At 44.6% G+C, this 26,995-nt stretch overlaps 1 protein-coding gene across 3 annotated transcripts in view; it reads left to right on the top strand.

The window, feature by feature from the left end:
• HSPA12B (heat shock protein family A (Hsp70) member 12B) overlaps window positions 1–26,995 on the top strand; it is a 178,322-nt gene that overhangs the window by 51,702 nt on the left and 99,625 nt on the right. For all 3 annotated transcript variants that reach the window (XM_033953251.1, XM_033953254.1, XM_033953259.1), the window contains 3 exons: window positions 3,631–3,731; window positions 15,151–15,275; window positions 26,033–26,219. In XM_033953251.1, the coding sequence (XP_033809142.1) occupies window positions 3,631–3,731; window positions 15,151–15,275; window positions 26,033–26,219 (413 nt within the window). The remainder of the gene's footprint in view (window positions 1–3,630; window positions 3,732–15,150; window positions 15,276–26,032; window positions 26,220–26,995) is intronic.

Genomic DNA, 26,995 nt, shown 5'->3' with positions numbered 1-26,995 from the left:
GCAGAGCATTCAGCGCGCTGGCTTGCGCTACAAACCGCTATTGCGGTTTTGTAAAAGGGGGGTTAGTTATGTAGCTTCAGCCTGGTTCACTCTCCAAGACTGAAAGTGGAGGTGGGGAATCTATCCAGCCTTTGTTTAAACAAGAACACTTTCTAGTTCCATCTGCAGAATGCCAACACACAGTTGCTGTTTGAGGTTATGATTTAGGTCACCTGGGTTTTTCATTGCACATATGGGGTTTTTTTTGTTTGTTTTCTAAAATCAGCAAAAGTCACTTACATACCTATTATTTATTGTTAGCAAAACTGCACAGAGAAAGTTTTCTAGATTGAAAAGCATCAGTCTCAGCTGCTTGAGTTCTAGGAATCGGCGCGTGTTAAAAGAAGCCACTTTTGAATTCCACATAACTTTGTATTACATGAAAATGTACCTGCATGTTTCGACAAAATACCCATGCAGATGCCTTTCAAGTAAAAGAAGATATCTTTCTAAACTTTATTTTAAACGGAAATGGGACTTGATATACCACCTTTCTGTGGTTTATTTATGTGTACAGTAGAGAATGACATCCCCTCCCCATCCCCAAAGGCTCTGGATGGTTGGGGAAAAGAGAAAGGGATGATGCAGGAGAAGAGAGGGACATATGTTGGAAATGGCGATGGAAGAAAGAAGGAAGATGGCAGACAGGAACAGAGGGTAGGGGAAGGGAAGAGAGGGGAAATGCACATACAGTAAATGGCAGGGAATGGAGGAGATGACATCCATGGATGGAGGGAAAAGGAAGAGCTGGAAACTAGATAGATTTGAGAAGGAGGCAAGAAAATAGAGGAAAGTTGGAGGAATGGAGAAAGGAGAAGAGAAAATAATTAGTGAATGGAAAGGAGTTCAGAGCACAGAGAGAGGGAAGCAGCACCAGAAATAGGGAACAAAATGATTAGAAAAATAAAATACAAGAAAGGTAAGAAAAATGATTTTATTTTCACTTTAGTTCTGAGAATTTACTTCTGCTGTCTGTATTTTGCACTGTACAAGAGGAAATGTGAGGGGGGACAGTATGCGATTAATCGTGTGATTAAAATTTTTAATTGATATGCAGTCCTAATTGATTCCATTCTCAAGCTTTTAGAGAATGACACAGGGGCAAACTTTGCCTCCGTCCCAGCGGTTAACAGGTACCCGTCCCCGTGTTATTCTCTAATATACAGATACTTATTTTGCATCTGGAGCAATAGAGGTTTAAGGGACTTGCCGAGAGTCACAAGGAGCTGCAGTGGGAATTGAAGCCAGCTCCCCAGGCTTCAGGCCGCTGTACTAACCACTAGGCATCTTCAGCTAGCAACCCACTTCATGAAACTCCTAAAAGCAAGCACTGAAAGAGCAATTTTTATAAACTGGTGCCTAAGCTATAGAATGCTAGCACTTGTGCAAATGATTGGTATCACAAATTGGCACTTATGTGCCTACAAGCGAGGAATTGTTCCATAACATATGTGCCAAAATTGCTTAGCGCATCAGTTTGAGAAGCAGCACTTAACGGTTTAAGTCAAACCCAGCTATTTTGGGTCTATTCTGAGGGCAGAGCTCGTACTTGGCTGGTTAAGTTCTGATATTCAGCATTTAACCAACCAGGTTAACCACATAAATAGGACCACATAAAAGTCAGTCTTATTTTTATGTGGTGCCCCACATATATTTCACACTTAACTGGCTATGTGTTAGCCAGATCCACAAACCTAGAAATTCAATACGAAGCCCAGACAAGGCATTGAATATCCAGGTTTAACAGAGAACGCTGCCAAAGAGAGCTGAACCAAATAGCATATTCTAATAATCAACCAAATATGAATAATGGAAAATATAATTTGGCTGAATACAAATATTGAATATATATAATGGGCATTGAACTTTAGCATAACAAATAATAAAAGCAGCAATATGAAATCAGAGATCAAGGGCTCCTTTTACGAAGGTGCGCTAGCGTTTTTAGCGCACGCACCGGATTAGCGCGCGCTATAGCACGCACTATCCAAAAAACTACCACCTGCTCAAGAGGAGGTGGTAGCGGCTAACGCGCACAGCATTTTAGTGTGCGCTATTCCGCGCGTTAAGGCGCTAACGCGCCTTCATAAAAGGAGCCCCAAGTGTTTATTTCCTGGAAATGTAGCACCGTCAGTGGCGTAGCGAGGTTGAGAGGCTCCTGAGGCAGTGGCACCCATCCCCCCATCCTCATCTCCAACCCTCCGCTCCTCCCCGCTCCCCCCTGCCACGCACACGCCCCCTTCCGCTCCTCCGTACCTCTCGTTCACCGCCGTGAGCAACGAGAACTTCAACTTGCTTCTTGCGACCCTGATGACTCTCCCTCTGACATCGCTTCCTATGCGCGGCACCCGGAAGTGATGTCAGCGGGAGAGACAATGCGATTGCAAGGAGCATGTTGAAGTTGTTGCTCGCGGAGGTGAACAATTAGAGGTACGGGAGATGGGAAGGGGGTTAGTGCATGGCAAAGGGAGGTGTGGGAAGAGGCGGAGAAGAGGAGGGGTGCCAGCGCCCCCCCCAACATGGCACCTGGGGCAGACCGTCCCCCCTCACTACGCCACTGAGCACAGTAGAGCCCCTGATTATTAAAATTTGAATTTAAATCGCAATTCAGTCGAATACAAATAATGTATTCAGGGCACAATTTGGAGCTGAATCAAATTAATATGAATATTCGGTACAGTCCTAATATTGACCCTTTTGATGTGAACAGTATCAATAAAGAATATTTTTTTAAAAATAATGTTTTCGATGAATACTATGCACAACTTGTATCTCTTTTAAGGAATTAAAATGTGTATACACTTCCTCCGTATTCACGGTTTCAGCAATCTTGGTTTCAATTATTTGTGGTTTTTAGTTTGCTGGCTCCTCCACCCAAATTGCATCAGCTTGCACAGAGAAATTGCTGATTCAAAGCGTTTACAGAGAAAATCGCTGATTCCCAGCACTCTCTCCACCATGCTTTGTCTCTCCTTCAGGAACAGGCCAGATTTCCCACCTTGTTAGTCGCGGTTTCACCATATTCACGATGGCTTTTAAGAGAAAACTGCGAATGACATATGAAAAAGTTATTCGCGGTTTTTCTGTATTCGCGAGTCTGTTAATCCCCTATCACAGTGAAAACGGAGGGAGAAGTGTAACATGCTTTTCCAAACAACCATTGCAAGGAAATTGTAACATGATTGATTTATTAAGAGTTATTCTCATAATTACAGGATGAGAGAAAAGCTTTGATCAGTGAAGCCTGCTGTTTGAAATTGCACAAAATATAATATTGGGTACATAGGGCTGTTCTGCTTTGAAATTTGAGTAACACTTTTTGACCCCTTTGAGAACTATAGGCTTGTTATTCCAATTTATCCGTTGAAGGAATCCTGGGCTGACAGTTTTCAAAGAGTTCATATTGCGATGGTGGATTTACTGCTTCCCCAAATATAATATATATTGGGGAGAATAGGTTGAAATTCAAGGTTTGCCTTAGTTTGTCTCAAGAAATGATGGCACATCTTGTTTTCAAGAGTGCAAACTTTCTGTGGTGCTCTGGAGAAGTGTAAGCAGACATGGTAGTAACTTCATTTTCTTCTCTTCCAGGCACAAATGGTGATCGGTCTGGTACACCCTCTCCGCCAAACTCCCCAGGCATTCACAATGAGAGCTGTAACATCGCGCCTCTCACACCTTCCCAGTCCCCTGTAAGTTAAGAAGTCATGATGATAGTATTTCATTTTCACATAATACAGAATAAAAAAGAAGTCAGCTATTGCAGTGGCTTCAAAGTGGCGCAAAAGAGTATCCACAGAACATCTGTTATCATTCTTTGTAAAGTGCCATAATCACAGAGGGTAATATGAAGAAGGACACAGTGCTACTCGAAAGGGTCCCGAGAAGAGCAACCAAAAAGGTCAAGGGGCTGGAGGAGTTGCCGTACAATAAGAGGTTAGAGAAACTGGGCCTCTTCTCCCTTGTAAAGAGGAGACTGAGAGGGGACATGATCGAAACGTTCAAGATAATGAAGGGAATAGACTTAGTAGATAAAGACAGGTTGTTCACCCTCTCCAAGGTAGAGAGAATAAGAGGGCACTCTCTAAAGTTAAAAGGGGGTAGATTCCGTACAAACGTAAGGAAGTTCTTCTTCACCCAGAGAGTGGTAGAAACGCTCTTCCGGAGGCTGTTATAGGGGAAAACACCCTCCAGGGATTCAAGACAAAGTTAGACAAGTTCCTGATGAACCGGAACGTACGCAGATAAGGCTAGTCTCAGTTAGGGCGCTGGTCTTTGACCTAAGGGCCGCCGCATGAGCGGACTACTGGGCACGATGGACCACTGGTCTGACCCAGCAGCGGCAATTCTTATGTTCTTAATATTGAGAAATGTGAATGCATGGGTGTGTGTAGTTACACGTCTCAAGCATGTAACTGCACAGAAAAGAAGTACTTATATGTGTAAGTATACTATTCTATAAGACTTTTCTATAATTGATTTTTTTCTTGACTTTTTGGAAGGCAGGCCTGGGTTTTATTTATTTTTTGTTTGTTTTTTGGGAGGGTTAAGTTTCTGTATATACTGTATAGTAAATACAAGAAAAAGTGTACATTTTAGTATATTTTAATTGTATGTTGAATATTTGTTTGACATTAGTTATTATGAATGTTGTTATATAACCCGCTCAGAACTGTGGATGGAGAGGGCTATAACATTTTTAAATAAAATAAATAAATAACATATAAGGGCCTGATATTCAGCTCACAGCGATCAGTATTGTACTGAAAGTTTCTGGTGTTAAACCTGGAAATTCAATGCTGTGCCACGTCTATGCATCAGGATTGGAATTTTCAAGCTTGAGGAGCCAGCTATCGCATAAGAACATAAGAATATAAAAATAGGAATTTTATCTCCCTAGCATGCCTTGATGAGACATTTACCCTGTCAACATCGGGGTAGTTGAAATCACCCAGTTTGTTAGCCTCCCTAATTTCTGATAACATTTCAGCATCTGTCCGTTCATCCTGGTCACACGGACCGTAGTACGCTTCTACCACTATCCTTTTCCCCCTTACACATGGAATTTCTACCCATAGGGATTCCAAGGTATGTTTCTGCTACTGTAGAATTTTGAGTCCATTCAATTCAAAGCCCTCCTTAACATATAACGCTACACCCCCACCAATTCGATCTACCCTATCACCATGATACTTGTAACCCAGTATGACAGTGTCCCATTGGTTATCTTCCTTCCACCAGGTTTCAGAGATGCCTATTATATCTATCGTTTCATTTAGTGCAATATATTCTAACTCTCCCATCTTGCTTCTTAGGCTTTTGGCATTTGCATACAGACATTTCAAACAGTGTTTGTCATATCTATTTACAATTTGCTCAGCAGTTGGCATAGATAATTTGCAATATTTAAAATCAGCCTGCTCTGAATTTAAGGAAACCTGGTCTACTGTGGTCTGTATTGCAATCTCACTATCAGGATGCTTTGTCTTCCCTTTTTATGGTGATATCTTTTCAAGATACCATGTCCCGAACCATGCTCTTTTGAGCGACTGTCAGCCTTCCCCCAGTTTCTAGTTTAAAAGCTGTTCTATCTCCTTTTTAAATGTTGATGCCAGCAGCCTGGTTCCACCCTGGATAAGGGTCTCCTCTATGTACCTCTCTGTCTCCCTTAGCTCCTCCATGTTTGCTACTGTTGCTTCAAGAGATCGGACCCATTCCCTGAGTGCTAGGAGCTTTTTACACTAAGCACACACATAATAATGATAATAATAACTTTATTCTTTTATACTGCCAACACCAGCAGTTCTAGGCAGTTTACACAAAAGAGGACTGGACAATCGGTGAAGAAATACAATTGTATAATGTACATAAATATAGCAAAATCAACCATTAAACTGGGAGATAATCAAACATGTGACACTCAGTGCAAAAGACTGGTTAGCCCCCATCTCCATCTTTCTGCTGGACTGCTGCATGCATCTTAATATTGGTGATTTCTTTCTTAAATTGTTACGGGAATTGGAATATATATCCTAAGTTCTGTAGGGCTATTTTTGTCTAGCTGTATTTTAAACTAATGTTAAACACTAAACAAGACTTTCCCCAACTGTTATCGGTGCCTAATCTGATCTTAATCCTCTGAAATGCAACCTAAAATACTAATCTAGGCAAAAACACTTTTTATATATAAACCCTAACAGAGACTCTAACAGCTGCACTATTGCCTAAACTAACTTTGCTGATAATAAGAGTACTGAACTAAAAAAGAGAAGGACAAAGAAATAACCTCCTGAAGCCCAAGTTTTACATTTTCCCAAGCAGGTAAGATATTCAAATAGAGTTGGGGGGAGGGGGTTCCCCTTAGCAAGTAAGATATTCCAATGGAGTTTTTCTTCCCCTTAGCAGATCCTCTCTCAGCTCCTATTCAGAACAAAAGCAGCTGAGATCTGGTTTAGCTATTTATTTGTTAGCTGTGCTTCTAAAGTGAAGTGATGTCAACAACACCTCCTGGATGAGTCACCGTTTAATCAGGCACTTATTCCTGAAAAAACAGAGCACTGAACTAGAAAAAAAGAAAGGACAATGAAATAACCTCCTGAAACCCACGTTTTACCTTTTCCCAAATTTGAATGCTAGCAGGTAAGATATTCCAATAATCATCCTCTATAATAAAATCCTAAGCGCGCATGTGCACTTACGAGGCCGTGATCCCTGCTGCCGTGATGTATGCTTCCGTGCCGCACATGTGCACTGCCTGCCTTCTGCCCCGATCTCCGATGCCGGCTGACTTCCTGCGCTGCCGGGACGCCTCTTCTCACCCCCAGACCAGCAAATGCAGCAGCTGCGATTTCATCTTGCAGTCGCGGGGCATTTGCTAGGCCGGCCCACTTCGATAATGCGAGGGGCCTAGCAAGAGCCCCGAGGCTGCCGGGCTAGCGGATGCTGGACAGGGGAAGCAGGGAAAGGAGAAGGAGTACTGCTTGGCAGGGGGAGCAGGGAAGGGGTGGTGGTGGACAGCCAAGGAAAGAGTGAGAGACAGAAAGAAAGAAAGACAGACAGCGGCCAAGAAGAGAGAGAGAAAGAAAGAAAGACAAGTCTGACCATGCCTCCCCACTCCTTGCCAAACTTCATTGGCTCCCAATAATCTCCAGAATCCATTTCAAATGTTCCTGCCTGGCTTTCAAGATCATTCACGGAATCCTGCCTCCTCTTATCCCACTGTCTTTCAACTCCTCCAGTCCCGACTCCTTCAGAACTGCCCAAAGGCTTAAACTAGCCTTCCCCTCTCCACGCAGCATCCACTATTCAGGCAAACTGGGAAAATCCCTTCTCTTCAAAATCACAGGTCTTTGGAACGACCTCACCACCCCGCTGCGGAACCTGAGCTCCCTTCAGTTATTCCGCAAACAACTGAAAACCTGGCTTTTCAGCAAATTGTAGCTCTATCCTTCCCCCCTTTCTCTCCCCCCTTCTACACATAAATTCATGTAATCCTTTTTCTTCTTCTCTACCCACTATTTTAAGTTCTTGTAAACCGTGTCGAGCTCCATTCTCATGGAGATGATGCGGTATATAAACTTAAGGTTTAGATTAGATTAGATTAGATTAGATGCACACATCTATTCTAGCACCTTTTAATGTAACGACCTTAAAGACTAGTTCATATATAATCTAATCTAATAAAACGCTAAGCGCGCATGCGTACTCTACCACCGTGTTGCCTGATCTGTAGTTCCGTGGTCAGCAGAGTGCGCATGTGCGCATACAACGGTCCCTCTCTCACAGGTGATGTGCGGTCTTGCCAGCTCCGGCTCTCTTGCACTTCGCGGCCAACGTTTGCAACACGGAGGCAGGGAACAAGCCAGTGACTCCCCCCCTCTTCCCCTCACTTCGTCTAACATAGCGGTCTCGGCAGCGACTCCCCCCTCCCGTCCTCACTTTGTCAAACTGGCCGGCAGCGCTGGACTTCCCTGCTCTCCACCTCTCAAGCTGCGGTGTCGGCTCCTCTCACGAGCCTGCACCAGCGTCGGAGAAGGCTTCCGACGCTGGCGGGGATCGTGAGAGGATCCGCCGCCGGCACTTTTAAACTTTAAAAAAAACCTTCGGCTGCAGCAGGCCAGCCCGCGGGAAGGGAAGGGGGAGCCGATAAAGAACACGACTCCAGCTACAGGAACGCAGGCTAGACCGCGGGAAGGGAAGGGGGAGGGGCCGAATGGAGTAGGCCAGATCGCCTTAAGAGAAGGGAATGGGGGTGGGGGAAAATGCTGCTACTGCTTCACAGGGACCTGGAGGGGACATCAAGGGAGATACAACCCTTCTAAATTAACTTTGTCATTTGTCTAGCTTAGAGCGCAATCACCCTAACGCAGCTGATCTGTTCTCCAACCCTCCGAAAAGGGCCAGCAAGGAAGATAAAACCCTGCTTAATAATTTTATCACTTGCTTAGCTTAGAGTGCAATCTCAGCTCTGCCTGTGGGAACTTGCTCTGTATTTCCACATGATCGAAGCTGGGCCACCTTAACGTTCCACCGGATACTTCTACGCACTGCCTGGTAAAAAGCGTCGTAATTGACTGATAAGCACTTTGAATTTCATACTTTTAGATCATTATAATCTTAATGTCAAACGTAGAGATACTAATCCAATTTTACACTAATAGACAATCTATTTTTTCCTTTTAACCTCTTTTAACTTCAGTTTAGTGTCATGGCTTTGTTAAATTACCGTGTATGCCATATAGGGGAAGAGAGACGGCAGACAGTGGATGGAAGGAAGAGAGTTACAAGAAGACCTATAGCAGCTTACAGAGATCACTAGCCCCAGTGACCTTCTATGCAGGCTGCTGCTAGTAGGTAAATGGTGCATGGGAGGCCAGGGGGGAAGCCGGACATCAGCACTTCCAGAATGGCCCTCCCCCTCACCCTCTAAAGCAGGTGTGGCAGCGACTGGCCAGCAAGAGGCAGCGCTGCCACTCCTGCTTTAGGGAACGAGGAGGGAGGGTCAGTTACCTAATCGGGGGGGCCAATTTTTTTTTTTTTTTTAAATCAATTCGTATCGATTCACCCAAAATGAATCAGTGAACCGATTCGAATCGTGAATCGGGCAGCACTACTGAGGACCTCTAACAACATTTAACAATAACTTTTTTCATTATCTTTTCATTTTTCATTATTAATTTATTCACTATTAATTAGGTTATCTTTTCACATTTTTTCCAGTGTTTTATGACATGCTATGTGGTTAGTTTTTGAGTTCCCTGTGACAACAAACGATTTATAAGACGTTTTCTTCCTTTTGTATTTATCTTCATTATTTTTCTTTTGTGGGTTTTATTGGTTAAATGACTAGGTAAATGTAACATCAAGGCATACAAAGGATGTGGGGAAGATAAACGTGCTGTAAATACTAATTAATGGTGATGATTTGGAGAAACTAAACCAAATCTCGGTGAACCTGGAAGAAGTAGAAGGGCAAGCTGTGAAACTAAAGAGTACCAATACTAATAATCAAAACTTACTTACCATTCCATCAATACGTGAACTATTTTATGATACCACTCGCAAATCTATATTCTCAGTCACAGCTCCTTCTCTGTGGAATGCCCTCCCACTGGATCTCCATTTAGAAAACTCTCTAAAAAAATTCAAATCTAAACTGAAGACTTCTTTTCAAAGATGTGTATAATCGTTAACCTCAGCTCTATCAACCATTCTCATGAAGCTTTTTGGAGTATCTGGAAATGATAAAAACATTTCTTTTGAAGCGAGCCCTATCACTATGTATTTTCCCTCCCCTCTCTTTTATTTTTATTTTTATCTCTATGTTTTTAATAACTTACCCTCACCTTTCCCCTTTCGTTTCGTGTGCGTTGGTCCATGCAATCTCCCTTTTTTTTAATTTAGATAAGCTACGCCTTTTATTTTCTTTTATTAATCTCTATTTTATTGTAAACCGTTTAGATACCTATTTGATAAACGGTATATCAAAAATAAAGAAACTTGAAACATATCACTTGGACTGATGATATATACTTCTCAAAGTACTGAAAAAAATAAAAAAATGTAACTGCAGAGCTATTACTTGACATTTGTAACATATACATTGCCTGTAGTACTTGAAGACTGGCGGGTTGCCAACAGAATGGCAGCGTTTAAAATGGCCGTATTGAAGCTGTAGACTTGATGCATCATTAATATGTTTATAAGCCAGTAAGGAGACTGTTTACTAAAGTGTGTTAAGCACACATAATTAGCATGCTGTGTTAGGACATAAGAGCAGTAACTGTTACCATGCTGGCAAGACAGCACGCACTAATTTGCCTATTAAGGGAGAAATTCTATATAAGGCACTGAATGTTAGGTGCTACTTTCTTGCTGAATTTTTGGTGTGAAAAAAGTGTCCTCACTGATGCAAGGCACAAAAACAGGGCAAAAGTGACAAATTCTTGTGAAAATACAATTAACGCACCATTTATAGATGAGCATATGTTTACAGGTAGATCTGCAAAGGGGGAGCAGCCGTGGGAGGAGCATGGATGGGCCAGGGGCCGTCCTTTAAAGTACATGCAGTGTTATGGAAATTAGGCGATCCACACCCAACTTGTGCGCCAGTGTTAACACCTGGTTTCCATTTGGTGCAACTCCTAGTTCCAGAAGTTGAGCACGAATCCGATGCTACGTGCTGCTCTATACTGTACAGGGCACTGATCCTGGAACATCCATTATAGAATACTAATCCACACCAATTCTTTCAGAGCCAAATTCTGAGTTCCATATATAGAATTACCCCCTAAGGGGCAGCTCTACAACTGGATGCCCTACAGTGAGGGCCTATTCTAGAAGACAGCCTGGGTGTCCGGATTCCAATACATGACGGCAGGTAAAGACACGAATGGTCCATCCAGTCTGCCCAACCATACATGCTCCATAGATTAACCATTTAATTTAAATGATCCTTTCTCTTAGATATTTCTGGGCCAGAAACCCAGAGCTGTGCTTGGGTTCTATCTCCTGAAGTCTCCGTCAAAGCTCACTCCAGCCCATCTTAACCATCCCAGCCATCAAAGCCCACCCCACCCGTCTTCAAATGAAAGTCCATATACAGGTCCCAGACCGTACAAGTCTGCCCAGTACCGGCCTTAGTTCCTTCAATATATACACATTATTTTTTTTTCTTTTCTTTTAAAGATATTTTTATTGAGAATGGTAAACGGCTCATACAAAGTTCTTCATTGTTTTCTGATTAGAGATCCTCTGTGCTCATCCCATGCTTGTTTGAACTCTGTCACCATTTTCTTCTCCCTCGGGAGCGCATTCTATGCATCAGTCAGTGTGCTTATAAACTGCAGTTGCACCAGCCATAGACCTTTGCATAAGTGCAGTCACATAAATGCAGCAGGGACACGTATCAGTTACAGTATTCTGTACGATATGTGAAGAAGTGGCAGCATGATCCATGCCCCTCCTCCCTTGCATTTATATAGCACTTACTGCCACTTGCATGCAGTGAAAGGGTAATTCTGAAAAAGGCTGCCTAAATATAGGTGCTGGGATGATGTGCGCTAAGTGTCTGATTCTATAAACGGTGCCTACGTTAAACGCTGCTAGGGGCCCTAATCAAGGATGTCTAGCAACACCTAACTAAAATTTGTGTGCAACATAATTGTTATTTAATGGGTTAAATGGCATGGTAATTGACCATGCCATTAAAAAACCATTAAAACGATTATTTTAATTGTCAATTTAGGTTGCATGCGGATATCCACGCAGTGCCTAGCGACGCCTAATGACACCTTCCTGAAAAGTAGACACGGTTAGAGGTATAAAATAAGTATGGTAAGCTTGGGCATTGCTAGGTGTTTCAGGTAGACACTGGTAAATTAGGCGCTGTGCAGTTGATTGACAACTGCACAGAGCGGTGCCTACAAGTTAGGCGCCATTTACAGAATCAGGTCCTAAGTGCGAATTCTATATCGGTAATTATGAACATAATTGCTGTTATAGAACACTAAGATAAGTGCGCAGTTACACAACTAATTTAGGGTCAAGCACTTATGCTAGCTCAATGGCTGATGGAAATGCTTGCGCCTAACTGCTGTCAGTTAGACAAGTAATTATGGCGTTCTATAACTTAAGAGTATATGTGCTAACCATACCCTGGCCCACCAATGCACCTCCCATGCCCACACTCCCTAGCAAATATGTGCTAAATGAATTATGCACTAAAATTACAGAGTACCGACTAAGGGCTAGATTCACTAACTTTCCGATCCGTATGCGATCCATGTGCGATTTGAGGCAGGCCAACCGATTCACCAACCATCTTCATGCAAATGGAGGTGATGGGAGGCACGCTCCTAAGGAAGTCCCTGTTTGGCCAAGCAATAGCCAATCAGAGACTTCCTTATGCTCAGCCCTAAGGAAGTCCCTGATTGGCTCAGGAGCCTCAGGCCCCTCCCAAGGGGGAGGAGACCAAGGCGCCTGAGCCAATCAGGGCCTTAGGCTCCTCCCTGTGCATCACATGATGAAATGGGGCAGGGCTTAAGGCCCGCATTCACATCGGGTAGGGCGGAGGAGAAGGAGCAAGAGGACTTTGCGGTTCCTCCTGCTCCCACTGCTGGACTGATCACCCCTCCTGCTCCCAACTTTTAGGTAAAGGGGGGTGTTGGGTCGGGCCGTAGGTGGGTCAGGCCGAGGGTGGGCAATTTTTGACACTCCTGCTCTCTGCCGCCCTTCCCCACAGTGCAATCCCGCTTTATAACCACGGGCTCGCACTGTGGGGAAGGGTGGCAGAGAGCAGGAGAGCTGGGGAGCCAGAGAGATAAGAGTCGGGGCAGTCAATACTCTGAGTGGCGCCTCACCAAAAATTGAGCAGTTTTTTACACAAGCGACTGGTCCTCACCAGTCGCTTGTTCTTGATCGGCCAGCCAGTCAGTATGGCAGGAGAAAAGGGTAGTGAATCGCATCCTTCCTGTTTTGCATGCCGATTCCCCTCATTTGCATGCACAGATCGGGATGGGATCACTACACAGGTTAGTGAATCGGGTTGGAGAGAAATCGGGTCGCAAAGGGCTCGCAAACCGATTGGTACATGATTGGTTTGCTTTGTGAATCTAGTCCTAAGTGCAGTTGCACGCATAAGGCAATTAGCACCAATTAAATCCAATTATAGCAGATTTTTGATTGTTAGTACCAATTGGTGCCTAATTTAATTATTACATTTATGTGCAACTAGCAGTTTTTTGTAACCTGCATGTGAAATTTTGTGCACTAGGGCTATGATTTCTATCATTTACTTCAATGCGTATAACATTTTTTTTTAAAAAAAGAGGACGAAACAAAACGTTTTTATACAATTGAATACAAATTATATACGTTATAATACATAACTGGTACAGAAAGCGAGGGGGGTGAACTACAATCTTTAAAGAAAGAGAAGAAACATTTAGGGAAGAACACATATAATGGGAACACATAAGAAAAAAAAGGAGACATAAAGGTAGAAATAATCATAGAAAAAAAAAAAGGATAAGTTTGCGACCTACTCGTAGGTCTGATTAAGGTCTAAAAAGGTTTAGCGATTGGTAAATTATGTTGTCTATGTTTCAAATGCCTGTGCCAGGGTTTTCTTTATCTAAATATCAGCACCTAATTCACAAAGAGGCGTCTAACTCAAACACATGTCCACGATCCTTAACCACACTCACTTTCAAGTAGACACTTTGGACTAGGTGCCTACTTTTTATAGAATCGTGTTTTTGAGTTAGGCGCCTAACTTTCAGTTAAGTTCATTTAAAGCCAATTATGAGGTAAGTGTCAATTATCAACGCTGATTAAGCCTATCAATGAATTAAATTAGGTGCCTACATTGGCAGATATAGGTGCCTAACTTTAGGCAGACTATATAGAATTGGCCAGTAAGTGTACATTCACCCATGAAAGTGCTGCTATTCTGTATATAGTATTTATGTGCTTAAGTGGTGCATGAATACTGGTGGCCAGTTATAGAATTGCCCTTCATTTATATCTGTGTTAGGGGGCAGAAATGTGGCCAGTTATGGTCAGAGAATAGGCGTAGACTACAATCTGCAGGTGTGCATGGTACTTACTATGTACCCAGTTGTGTAAGTAGAAGATCTAGCCCGGAGCTTTCCAAACGGTGGGTCAGGACCCCAAATGGGGCTACAAAACCTGCTTTTAGGGTCACACCCAAGGTGTGCGCGCCATAGGTACATCATTATTCTGTACCTACATTTTTTATTTAGCTGCAATCATGGGCTCACATCCATAAAAAGATTGGAAAGTACTGATTCAACTGCAAATGCCAGTTATATCTGTCCCTAGTTTGAAATTGTCCATAAGAACATAAGCGTTGCCTCTGCCGGGTCAGACCAGGGGTCCATCGTGCCCGGCAGTCCGCTCCCGCGGCGGCCCCCCAGGTCCATGACCTGAAAGTGTTCCCTACCTAACCTAAAATATCCATACCCTATTCGCTCAATGTCCTGTACGGTAAACCTCTATCTGTACCCTGTTATCCCTTTCGCTTCCAGGAAGTCATCCAGTCCCTTTTTGAACCCCAGAATTGTACTCTGTCTTATTACCTCTCCGGGAAGCGCGTTCCAGGTGTCCACCACCCTCTGAGTGAAGAAGAACCTCCTTGCATTCGTTATGAATCTGTCTCCTCTCAGTTTTTCTGAATGACCTCTTGTTTTAGTTGTCCCTGCTAGTCTAAAGAATCTGTCCCTCTCCACCTTCTCTATGCCTTTCATGATTTTATAAGTTTCTATCATGTCCCCTCTCAGTCTCCGCTTCTCCAGGGTAAAGAGCCCCAGCCTGTCCAACCGTTCGGCATATGAAAGGTTCTCCATACCCTTTATCATCCTCGTTGCCCTCCTCTGGACCCTCTCGAGTCCAGTTTCATGTATGTACGTAATAAATCATATTCATGTATGTACGTAATAATCATATTCAAAGTATGCTGGGGAAGATCAGTCCTTGCTATGGGGACAGGTGAAGGAGGCAGGTACAAGTCCTCAATGAATTCTTGCTCCCAATCAATCTTGGGCAAAGCTTTGTGTTCCTAATGTTTTTTTTTTGTTGGTATATTTTCAGAGAAGTGAGCCAAGAATACAAAAACTTCCTCCTTTCGTTGTGGTGGTAGCCATTGATTTTGGTACTACCTCTAGTGGCTATGCCTTCAGTTTCTGCAAGGACCCGGAAGCAATTCATATGATGAGGTAACTCTTCATTAAGCATTGTTGAATCATTTGAGATTCAGGGTTCACTTGTTGATGGTGATATGCTGGGTCTGATTCTCAAGTGGAGAGAAGGTCAGTGCTGAGTCTCTCATTGGTTGGGTCTTTAACCTTTTTCTGGTGGATGAGTCCATTTGTTGTGTCTTTGCACACTGCAGTTCCTGCTTAAAAATGTTTCACTAATCCTGATATTAAAAGCATAGAAAGTGCTGGATCTGTTGACTCTAATAACTTCAGATTTCTTCACATTTTATCAGTGAAGAAAATGTATAGCCAGTCAGGGCCTAAATATAGGAGGATAATCCCTCTCCCTTGATTCACCCCCACCCTACCCCCCATATTGTGGTACCACCTGCTGCTATCTAGCTACATGACTGCTATGTAGCTTTAGGTTTGGATGAGAGCATCAAATGGGCTACACAAATATATTTATACTAGTCTTATAGCCCGTTACATTAACGGGTGCTAGAATATATGTGTGTGTGACTGTCTTTATTTCTTTCTCTCTCTCTCCTTAGCCGCTTTCTTTCTTTCTGTCTTTCTTTTTCCTTGGCTGTCCATCACCACCCCTTGCCTGCTCCCCCTGTCCATTCTCCCTTCCTTTTACCTCCACTGTGTCCACCACCACCCCTTCACTGCTCTCCTTATGCAGCAGCAGCCCTTCTCCCTTTGTTTTACCTCCCCCCTGTCCAGCAGCACCTCTTTCCTTCTCCCCCTGTCCAATATTAGGCCTCCGTTCCTTTTTCTTCACCCCCCCTGTCCATCAGCACCTCTTTCCTTCTCCCCCTGTCCAGCAGTAGGCGTCCCTTCCTTTTTCTCTCCCCCCTCCTTCTTATCCCTATGATACACTTACCTTGCTCTGCCCCTGATCAGAGGTTCCCGACAGCCGCCCAGTTGCACCCATTGGAAAAGTTCCCTCTGCCGCATCCCGCACCCCTCCTGACGCGACTCCCGCTGTCTTTCTTTCTGTCTGTCTCTGTCCCTGGCCCCCTTTGTCTTTCTGTATATCTCCCTGCCCCTGTGTCTTTCTTCTTTTCTTTCTGTCTCCCTTCCTCCCTCTGTCTGTCAGTCCAAAGCAGCATTCCCTCCCCTCCATTTCCCTCCCCCCACACCAGTTCCCTGCAGCAGCATTAGCATTTCCTCTACCCCCCTTTCCCTTCCCGCAGTACAGACTACGAACCTGGCGATTCCAGCGTGTGCAGCAGTCTTCACATGCTGCTTCGGATCCTTCTACTGGTCTGATTTACTCTGGCACGTCACTGATGACATCATTAGAGACGCGGCAGTGCAAATCAGGGCAGTAGAAGGGCCCGAAGCAGCGTGTGAAGACTGCTGCACACGATGCTTGAATAGCCAAGGTAGTCGGATCCGCGGGAAGGGAAGGGGGGGGAGGGCGGCAAAGGACTCGGGTCCCGATCCGGGGCGGAAAGTTGCTGGGCTCCTCGGTGGGGGCGCTGAGTGGCCACGATCCCTCTCCTCCGAGACATCCCCCCGCCCAGCCACTCGCCCGCTGGCCTGCTGGAGGAACGGAGATTGGCGGCTGGCTGCGGTCCCGGCTTGTGGAGGCATCAGCGGCTGGAGACGTAAGCGCGCATGCGCACTCCTACCTAAGGTTCCCTACATCTCACGGAAAATGGACGCACGCAGATGGGAGTGCGCATGCGCGGCCTAGCATTTTATTATATTAGATTGATTGGATTGGTTTAAACTTTAAGGGCACAGCAGGAGTTAACATAGCTAGAAAGCTATCACAATCAATAATTCAATCCCTACACTTTAAATTGCTCAAAACTACTGAGGTAATGTTTCCATTAGCTATATTCATTACTTTGATAGTCCACTAAATATAATTGAGTCTTCTTCCTTATTCTCCTCAAATAATTACAGTGCTTAAAGTAATAGCATACCTAGTTACTCCCTCGGATCTTGTAGTATCTGTGCTCCTTGGCTCCTTTCTTGTTCCTCCCTACAGTGGTGGAAAGTTAGGGTCCCCATACCTGACACTCCCTTGACCTGTCAAGTAGCTAGCTGTGCAGCCTCTACAATAGGTTCCTACCCCTGCGTCATCAGGGTCAATGACTGTGTTAGTCAAATGCCATCTCCCTAGTGGGTCAAATGATACTGCAGCTATGGGGTTAACAATTATACCAGCCCTCTTACACAAATGGTAAGCCAAACCATTATCTCCTACTATAACTAAGGTGTACTAAGCTATTTTACTAGCCTTGGTTTTCCCTCCGAACCTCCTACCCTGTCAGTCAGGATTGAAGAGACATACTCTCTTTTGGGAACTGCAGAGTTAGAAAAAGGTCAGAACTGTTTCTTTTCTGATAAAGTACTGAAGTTCTGGAGTGGGTACTGAAGTGCTGTATGGGTAGAACCTTAGAAATCTACTAAAGTAGCCGGCTTCCAAAATGCAGTTGGTAGTATGCAGTTTCAGGAGGAACATTCTGGGTTCATAGTCCAGAGAAAGGTTCTATTCTGAAACTATGGAGCCATAGTCTGAGTTTGAGCTTTTGGTGGGAATTATAAAACTTAAGTACAAGGGAAAGGTTGGGTCTTCCTGTCTCAGAGGGTGTCCAACAAGGAGCATATAGAGAAGCAGCAGATGGAAAACTCCACCCAGACCTTTAGCTCCCTCCCTAGGAACTAAGGAAAAGACAAGGGAGGAACCAAGCACAGAGAACAGCTAAAAGACCTGGCAACCCCCGGTGCATTAAGAAAGAGAAAATTATTCCCATATTAAATGAACTGATCAGGGGAAGCCAGCCTGACTTCAAACTGTCCCTCTGAGGCACTCTGTACCCTAAGGAAGAAGGTCTGGTCATGGGGAGACCAGATCCTGAATTTCAGTCTGTTGATAACAGAAAGCCCCACCCTGGAGCCTGTGATAGAGAAATTCTGCAAATAGGTGCCTATTTCTCAACACACACAGAGACTATGACTGAATTCAAGAAGGCATGGGATAGGCATATGGGATTTCTTAGAGAGAGGAAGAGATCATGTTACTGCAGATGGGCAGACTGGATGAGCCATTTGGCCTTTATCTGCCATCGTGTTTCTATGTTTGTTTTTTTCAATTATGAACTTGTTAAAGCTCATAATTGAAGCCAATTTACTAATTTATACAACCCCCTTTATACTAAGCCATGGTAGAGCTTTCTACCGTGGTCCAGAGCACTAAATGCTCCAACGCTCATAGACTTTCTATGAGCGTGTGAGCAGCATTGGTTCATGTAGCACTCCAGGTCGCAGTAGGCATAGGCAGTGGAACGCTTTTTTGTTTGGGGGGGGCCCACAAGCTCTGCCCCAGACCCCACCCCCATAATAGTACTAATTGTAATACCATTTTTCCATTCATTTTTCATATATACACACAATATAATCTTATTAACAATACATAATGGTTAACAACAAAATTAAACTATGCAAAGCACACTGTAGGTATCTCAACATTCATTTCTACCAGAGAAATAGAAACAAATGCATTTCTTCCTGAACAGTGCAAAATATAGACAGCAGATATAAATTCTCAAAACTAATACAATTCAATCACTAAATTGAAAATAAAATCATTTCTCCTACCTTTGTTGCCTGGTGATTTTGGTTTTCAAACCATCTTTCCCAGTCTCTGGCTGCACTTCCTTCTGTCTGTATCCAGGGCCACCTTATCCATTTGCTGTTTTTCTCTCCTTCACTTTCTTCCATACATCCATCTTTACCATTAGCTTTTAACATTCCACTTTCCTCCATTTTTCTGCTTTCTTCTCAAAATCAGCTTTTCCATGCCTTCCCTCCCCATCTATCTATGTGTACCATCTTCTCCCTCTTTCTTCTCCCCCTATTCCCATCTATCCATAAGGAATATTTCTTCTTAACTCTTCCCTGTCGCACCAATTGCTGTGTACCATCTCCTCCCTTTGTCTCCCCTTCTCCTCCATCCCTGTGCACCGTCTCATCCTTCTCCCATGGTCAGACATCTGTCTTCCCCCTTCCCTCCCTCATATGGTCTGGCATCTTTCTCCTCTCCTTCCCATAGCCTCGATCTCTCTCCTCTTCCATGGTCTGGCATCTCTCTTTCCTTCCCTCCCTTTTCCCAAAGTCTAACATCTCTCTCTCCTATCCTTTCTGCATTCTGTCATATCTCTCTTCCCTCCTTCCCTTCCATTCTGTGGTCTGGCATCTGTCTCTCTCTTCTTCCCATTCCAGTGGTCTGACATCTCTCCCTTCTTTGGGTCATCTCTCCTCCATCCCAATGTAACATGTCTTCCTCCCTCCTCTCTACCACTATCATGTCCAACAATTCTTCCTCTTTCTTCCTTTCCCCATATACATCATCTCTCTTTCCCTCTCAGGCCATGCACCTATGTCTAACAATTCTCCGTTCCTTTTCCCTCCCTCACTGACAGCATTTCTTTCTCTCCCTTCACACTACTCCACCTGTGCAGCATCTATCTTTTCCTCCTTTCCTACTCCTCCCGCCTCCAGCATGTGCAGTTGTCCTTCACAACCCTCTCCCAGTAAATGCAGTATCTGTCTTTCCCAAACCCCTGAGCATCTGTCCTTCCTGCCTTCCCAACTCCCTACCCCATGCACCCAGCCTCTCCCTGCCAGGCTCTGCACCCAGCCCCTTCCATCCCTCCCCCATCAGGCACTGCATCTAGCCCCCTTCCCTCCCCCTCCCCTGTCAGACTCTGCACAGCCCCCCCTCCGTCAGACTCTGCACCCAGCCCCCTCCCTCCCTGTCAGGTTCTGCACCCAGCACCTTTCCTTCCCTCCCATGTCAGACCCTGCACCCAGCCACCCTCCTGTCAGACTCTATACCCTCCCCCCCAACCACTCTGCAGGTGGGGGGGTAAGTTAGGCAAGAAGCATCAAAACAAATATAAATACAAATGAGATTAACACCCCCCTACCTTCTACTAAGTGGCGGTAGAGGTTTTTACCACGACCCAGATGCTGCTCCTACTCTCATAGAATTCATATGAGAGTTGGAGCAGAGTCAGAGCATTTAATACTTGACCACAGTAGAAACTTCTACCTCAACTCAGTAAAGGAGGAGGGGTGAGGTAAATGAAGGACCCTGTTGACACTGCTGAAACACCCCCCCCCCCTAGCATTATCAAGGTTTAAAAATTGAACAGGCATTCACAAGCCTTCCTTTCAAACCCCCCCTCACCCCCCTCACCCTCCCCCCACCCATTATTCCTGCCCCACTGCTGCCATTTTTTGGGTCAAGATGGCATTGGATGACTTAAAGCTGGCACTATTTTGCTTTATGGACCCCATTTTGCCATATCGATGGGTTGACTTGTGCCATATTGAAAAAGTTGCAGTAGGCCAAGAGGAACAGGGATCACTTTTTCCATAAATGGCCTCCTAGAGGCCCATGGATGAGGGCAGAGAAAGGGTTGGAACACAGAGGAAGCCTTTTGGGGGGGGGTGTCAGTGTTTAAATCTAGCTGCCACTGATTTTGGTTGGGAGATGGGCACTTTGGGTTTTGAAAAGCTTTCTTTCGGGTAGGAGGGCATCCGCGCATGTGCAGATGTCCTGCCCGACAAGAGCAGGCAGCGGGGGGTGGGGATGGGGCAGGATTGGAGGCAGGGCTGTGGCGGAACTGGGGCATGATAGGATATGGATGGGTGGGACTAGGCAGGCCTGGGGGGCAGGTCTAGGGGGTCCGGATTTTCCAGATGGAAAATCTGGTAACCCTAGGACTGTTGCCATTTGATCTCTACCTGTCTTCCTGATGAGATAATAATGTAAAGAGTATTGATAATCATCTTTGAAGTATATTTGTCACCTGCACTGACAGATATCATTTAAGAAAAAAACTGTATGAAAACAAGTCTTACAGTTTAATATCATTTGGAAGGAAGGATTGCTCTGTACAAAGTTAAAACCCCATCCTGTTACATTACAGGTTACTTAGTTGTACTGTTCTAGTTCAGATAAGAGACATTGGGCCTAAATCAGAAGGTACCTAGGGAAACAGCACCTACCACATGCCATTCAAAGTTAGGCGCCTTATATAGGATCATGCCTAGCAGCGCCTAACTCAAGTTAGCTGCTGGTAGGCATCAAAAACTTAGGTGCAAATATATTAGGCCAGGGTTTTCTTGGCCTAAAATACCAGCATCCAGCTTATTCCATGCCCAAACTCTGCCCCTAACCACACTAAACTAAACTAAACTAAACCTTGGGTTTGTATACCGCACCATCTCCATAGTTGTGGAGCTCGGCACGGTTTACAGGAATTGTAATAAGAAAGGAACTCCAAGGAAGGGCTAGATGAAGATCAGAGGAGAGGAGAATGTTAGAGGGCTACTTTCCGGGTAGGTGCCTCAGTGTACACACTTACATCATGCCTACCAGAAAATTAAATTTTTAAATTGGCTTTAAATTGGCTTTTAATGGCACTGTTCAATTAACAGCACCAATTGAATCAATTTAAAAATTAATTTAGGTGCCTAGATCGGCTAGGTGCACCGATCCAGGTGCCTAGCGCTAGGGGCTTTTTATAGAATCAAGGCCATTGAGCCAACTTATTTATTGTGTGGAATTTACTGTCCAAAGGTCTGATCCTGCTTATTTAGCCTCCTGATATAAACCAGTCCTGGCCCTGACCCTGAACCAATAAATATGATTGTGTACCTAGTCCCTCCTCCACTGGGCTTACCTTTGGCATCTGTCTAGCCACATACACCAACCAGGGGTTAAATCTGCTTCAAAGTTTTCAAAGCTTTTCTTAATATTAAAACTTCTGAAGTTGGAACTGAAAGCCCAGGCCTGGCTCATTTGTCCCCTTTTATCTTGAGTCAGGTGGACATCATAATCCTTTTTTACCCAAAGATTCTTTCCATTAACAGAAGACAATGGTGTTTCCGTCACACCATTTCTGGCATTGCAGTAGAAGTGATAGGGACAAAGGACAAATGAAAAAGATAAGAAATGATAGGAAAGAACAGCAGCAATAAGGGGATTTATAGCCAGCAAGCCAAGCACAAAAGGAAAAGTGGACAGAGGGTCAATAAGGCAAGTATAACATGCATCAAAAAGGGAACAAACAGGACTGACTCAAGAGTATCTGACACCTTAGGCAAATCTGCCATGCACCCCCTACCACCCACAGTGCTTTACTGAATGATGTACCTCCAAGACTCTGAGTCTAGCCAATGATTCTTCAGCAGCCATAAGCCACATTCCTTCTACTGGTGTGGTGACTGTGTAATATCATTTCTGAGATAAAGGAGAGCAAGGAAGAGATAAAGGGTGGCACTGGAATAAGGGGCCACGCTGGCCAGGCTGGGCTTGGCAAGGCTTGGAGGGGTGATAGGGACTAAATTCTTGTAAAAGCTACAAACTGTGACAATTGGAGGAAGGGGGCAGGCCACCAGACCAGTCAGAATAGAGGATAGAGCCAAGGATCCTAGCTTCCATGATGCACCAGCATCAACACATTGACTCACTGCAGGAGTGTCAAAGTCCCTCCTCGAGGGCCACAATCCAGTCGGGTTTTCAGGATTTCCCCAATGAATATGCATGAGATCTATTAGCATACAATGAAAGCAGTGCATGCAAATAGATCTCATGCATATTCATTGGGGAAGTCCTGAAAACCCAACTGGATTGTGGCCCTCGAGGAGGGACTTTGATACCCCTGACTCACTGACTGCTCACAATGATCTCACAATCAGGAATTGCTATTCCACCAGCATTATCCCCTATATTATGCTGTCCTAGGTGGGTCCTTAATCTGCTTAGGGTAGGGTTGGCCCTGGGAACAAAAAAGCATTCTTTTTTTTAAAAATACTTTTTATTGATAAAGCAGCCAACATCACAACAAGAAACAGAAGCCGTTTTACAAAACAGTCATAAACAATACAATCTGTCCAGGAATGGCAACATAACAATTAGGAGAAGTCAGCCCGAAGGGACCAGCAAATGCAGTACCTACAGTAGACAAGGGCAGTGATTGTAAGCTGAGCAGAAGACCTCCATCTATAGTCCTACCAATAGGGGGTGCTGTTTCACTATTGCATTTTCAATAGTGAGGGACAGACAAGCTCTGCAAGACTCCAGGGAACCTGCCTGTTCCTGGAGATTGAAAACACAATATTGGCAGCAATGTAGTTGGAGGACTCCCACGCAGCTTAGAGGGAACAGTGGTGATTGTAGGCAGAAAATGTGAGGAAGGTGAAAGAGGGCCCCTGATAAAGAAACAGAGGCAGTGAAAAGATTGGATGGAGCAGTAAAAGAGTTCAGCTGTGCCACATTCATACTGTATCCCATTGGGGCATCATCGTATACACTTCAGTATTCACAACATTCTGCAGACCTGTCATTTTGTTTGTGTTTTCAACTTGCTAGATGAGAATGGTTGTATAATTAGGGTTTATTTTCAGTGTGATATAAATAAGGCTTTAATGTCTCCAGAAGTCTTCACCGCTTTTGGCATGGGGGAAGAAAGGGAAATAGTTTACAAAAGGTCTTTCGAGGTTCTACCACTGTAAATGTTAGTAATATATTCACACAGGATTGTTATGCTGTTATTAATCTGTGACTGATTTTGTACAGGCAAGATTGCTATTTCTTTCATCCTAAAATCTCCCTCTTCTTTCATCCTAAAATCTCCCTCTGGAGTGCAATATCTCATTTATTTATGCTTCAGAGCTGGGTGTGAGGGGGCAGTCACATATTTATTATGAAAAGAAACCCTGCTCTTTGGGGAGAGAAAGAGATTCTGAGAGAGGAATTTGCTGTAATTTTGGTGGTTTATATGTGGTTGCTGTAATTGCTTGGGTTCTGTTTATGGAATGTTGGCAGAGGGAAAGGAGTACATGTGTGCTAGTGAGGAATGAGAAAGCTGGGTAGAAGAATGTGTTTAATAGCAGGCAATAGTAGAGGCAGAAGAGGGCGGTGTTCCTGGGACAATGACAGAGTGGCGGAAGGGGTCTTTGCATTATTTGGAAAATATTCAGTACCTATACCAGACCGCGGGAAATCACAGCAATACCAGAAATTCAATGCCGGCGCCATATCTGACAACTAGCAATGAATTTCTGGTATGTTCATAGCCAGCTATGCCAATATTCAGTGACTAGCCAGCTAAGTCTCAACAGCTAAAGATGTGTTTTGTGTTCTATAAGACGCACCCGACCATTAGACGCACTCCCCTGTAAAGGAGGCAAAACCAAGGAAAAAAAATTTGGTTCAAAATTTTTTTTTCTTGGTTTTTCCTCCTCTACAGCGGGGTGAGTCTAGTGGTCTGCTGCGTCTGGTGCTGGGTAGCCCAAAGAAGCCCGCAGCCCGAAGCAGCCTGAAGCTCCCCCTCCCTCCCCCCCGCAGCCTGAAGCAGCCCACAGCCCCCCTCCCCCGTACCTTTTTAAACTGGCAGTGGTCCAGCATGGTCTCCTGCTGGATGGCTGCCTTTCATTGCAGAGCAGCGCACAACGCAGAAGCGTGACCTTTGCCAAATCATGGAGCAGCGCAGAACCAGGCAGGAAGCGCAAAGGTCGCACTCCTGCATTGTGCGATTCTCTGCAATGAAAGGCAGCTGTCCAGCAAGAGACCACGCTGGACCACTGCCAGTTTAAAAGGGGGGGGGGGGTTGAGGTGTATTCGCTCCATAAGATGAACCCACTTTTCCACCCCCTTTTTTGGAGGTAGAAAAAGTGCATCTTATAGAATGAAAAATACGGTACCACCTTTTTAGACAGTTGACTTTGGCTGCCAAACTTAGCTGGCAAGTTGCTGAATATTGGCGTGGCTGGCTATATCATGTGACATAGCTGGTCACCTGCCAATCCGCAGACTGGGATATTCAGCATGAGATAGATGGCTATCCCTTGCTGAATATCGGCAAATAGCTAGCTATATGCTTAGGCCCTTCCGGTACATCCCAGGATGCACCAAACAAGAACAGGGCACTGCAATTTTGAAGAAGTGGCAAGGAGTAGGCATTCCTCCTGCCTCCATTGAATAGGTACTGTATATCAGGGGGGATTTGGGAGGGGGTGTTGATGAGCACCTGGCACATGTGGAGGGTGTCTGAGGGAGAGGGCTTGGGTTGTGTTGTTCAGCTGGGAGGCCTGGTCCAGCCACTGGATCATCAGATAAATTTTCTTTAGGTCCAGGGAGGGATCTGCTGGACCTCTAGGGATTTCTTTAGCTCAGGGGCAGGGGGTCAATGGGAAGACCAGGGATTTTAGTTTTTTTGGTGGTCGGAGGGCTGTGCTTCCTGCCTTTCCTGTCAGTGCCTGAGCCAATCAGCTCTAAGGCACTTTCAGGAAAGTATCCTATCAACAGCTCTAAGCTCTTGGTAGGTTAGCAGGGGTTTTGTGCACTGATTGTTCTGGGCATTGCATGGATGTGCTAATGAGCTCATTTTAATATAAACAAGCTCATTAGCATGGGGCTTTCAGTCACTGCTTCTATGCACAGTAAAGCAATGGCCAAATGCCTCTGTTCATTGGACATAGAATAAAGTTTCATTTAAATGGGCTAAAACCAGTCTAAATCAAATCTTACCAACACGATAGGCTTTGTGCATCTGCCCCAAAGTGGAATAAAGGCATCTCTGTGTAACTGAGAAATTACAGTTTGTTTTGTAGGTTTCCATTTATATCATGCTTTAAAAGTAGTAGTATCAAACTTAGCAGAAATGAGAAAGTTGCTCTATTGTCTCTAATATAATTGGAGAAGAAATCCCTAATTTGACTGTTGATAAACTTTTCAGGAAATGGGAAGGAGGTGATCCAGGAATAGCCAATCAGAAAACACCAACAAGCTTACTACTAACTCCGGAGGGAAAATTCCACAGCTTTGGCTACACAGCAAGGGACTGCTACCATGATCTGGATCCCGAAGAAGCCAGAGATTGGCTTTATTTTGAGAAGTTCAAAATGAAGATTCACAGCACTAGCGTAAGCATCTTGTTATATCAAGTAATGAGTGGTGTAAGGCTCTATGAACTATATGCTTGGAAATTAAACAAACATGCAATACCTTCTAAATAGTCATAATATCATATTTGATCATTATAAATACGGTTCATAGACAACGGCGCGAAAGACAAAAACGCACGCCGCCAATTGAGCGCAGCGTGCGTCACCGCGCCGCTCTAAATTACAGTTTTTAGGGGCTCCGACGGGGGGTTTTGTTGGGGAACCCTTAATAGACATCGCACCGGCGTTATGTGGGGTTTGGGGGGTTGTAACCCTCCATATTTTACTGTAAACTGAACTTTTTCCCTAAAACAGGGAAAAAGTGAAGTTTTCAGTAAAATGTGGGGGGTTACAACCCCCCACACCCCCCACAACGCCCCCACAACGCGGCGCGATGTCTATTAAGTAAAGTGGGGGGGTTCCCCCCACACACCCCCATCGGAGCGCTAAAAACAGTAATTTAGAGCGGTGCGGCGGCGCACGCTGTGCTCAATTGTCTGGGCACGCCTTTGTCCCGGCGCGCTTTTGACCTGACACCATAAATACAGTGCTCCTCCTGTCGCGGTATGCTCCGACTGCCTCTTCCTGTCACTAAAGTCGGGCCTCACCAATCAGGAGATGCTTTGACACGCAGCTCCTGATTGGTAAGGCCCGACTTTAGTACAGAAAGAGGCAGTCGGAGCATACCGCGAGTGATTTCCTTCACTCGCCGGTGCTCCAGCTGCCCTCTCCTGCCTCTCCGGCTGCCCTCTCCT

Source organism: Geotrypetes seraphini, chromosome 1 (genome assembly GCF_902459505.1).
Source record: "Geotrypetes seraphini chromosome 1, aGeoSer1.1, whole genome shotgun sequence".
Taxonomy (NCBI): domain Eukaryota; kingdom Metazoa; phylum Chordata; class Amphibia; order Gymnophiona; family Dermophiidae; genus Geotrypetes; species Geotrypetes seraphini.
The sequence above is the reverse complement of the archived record's forward strand: the minus strand, read 5'-3'. Positions and strand labels throughout refer to the sequence as shown.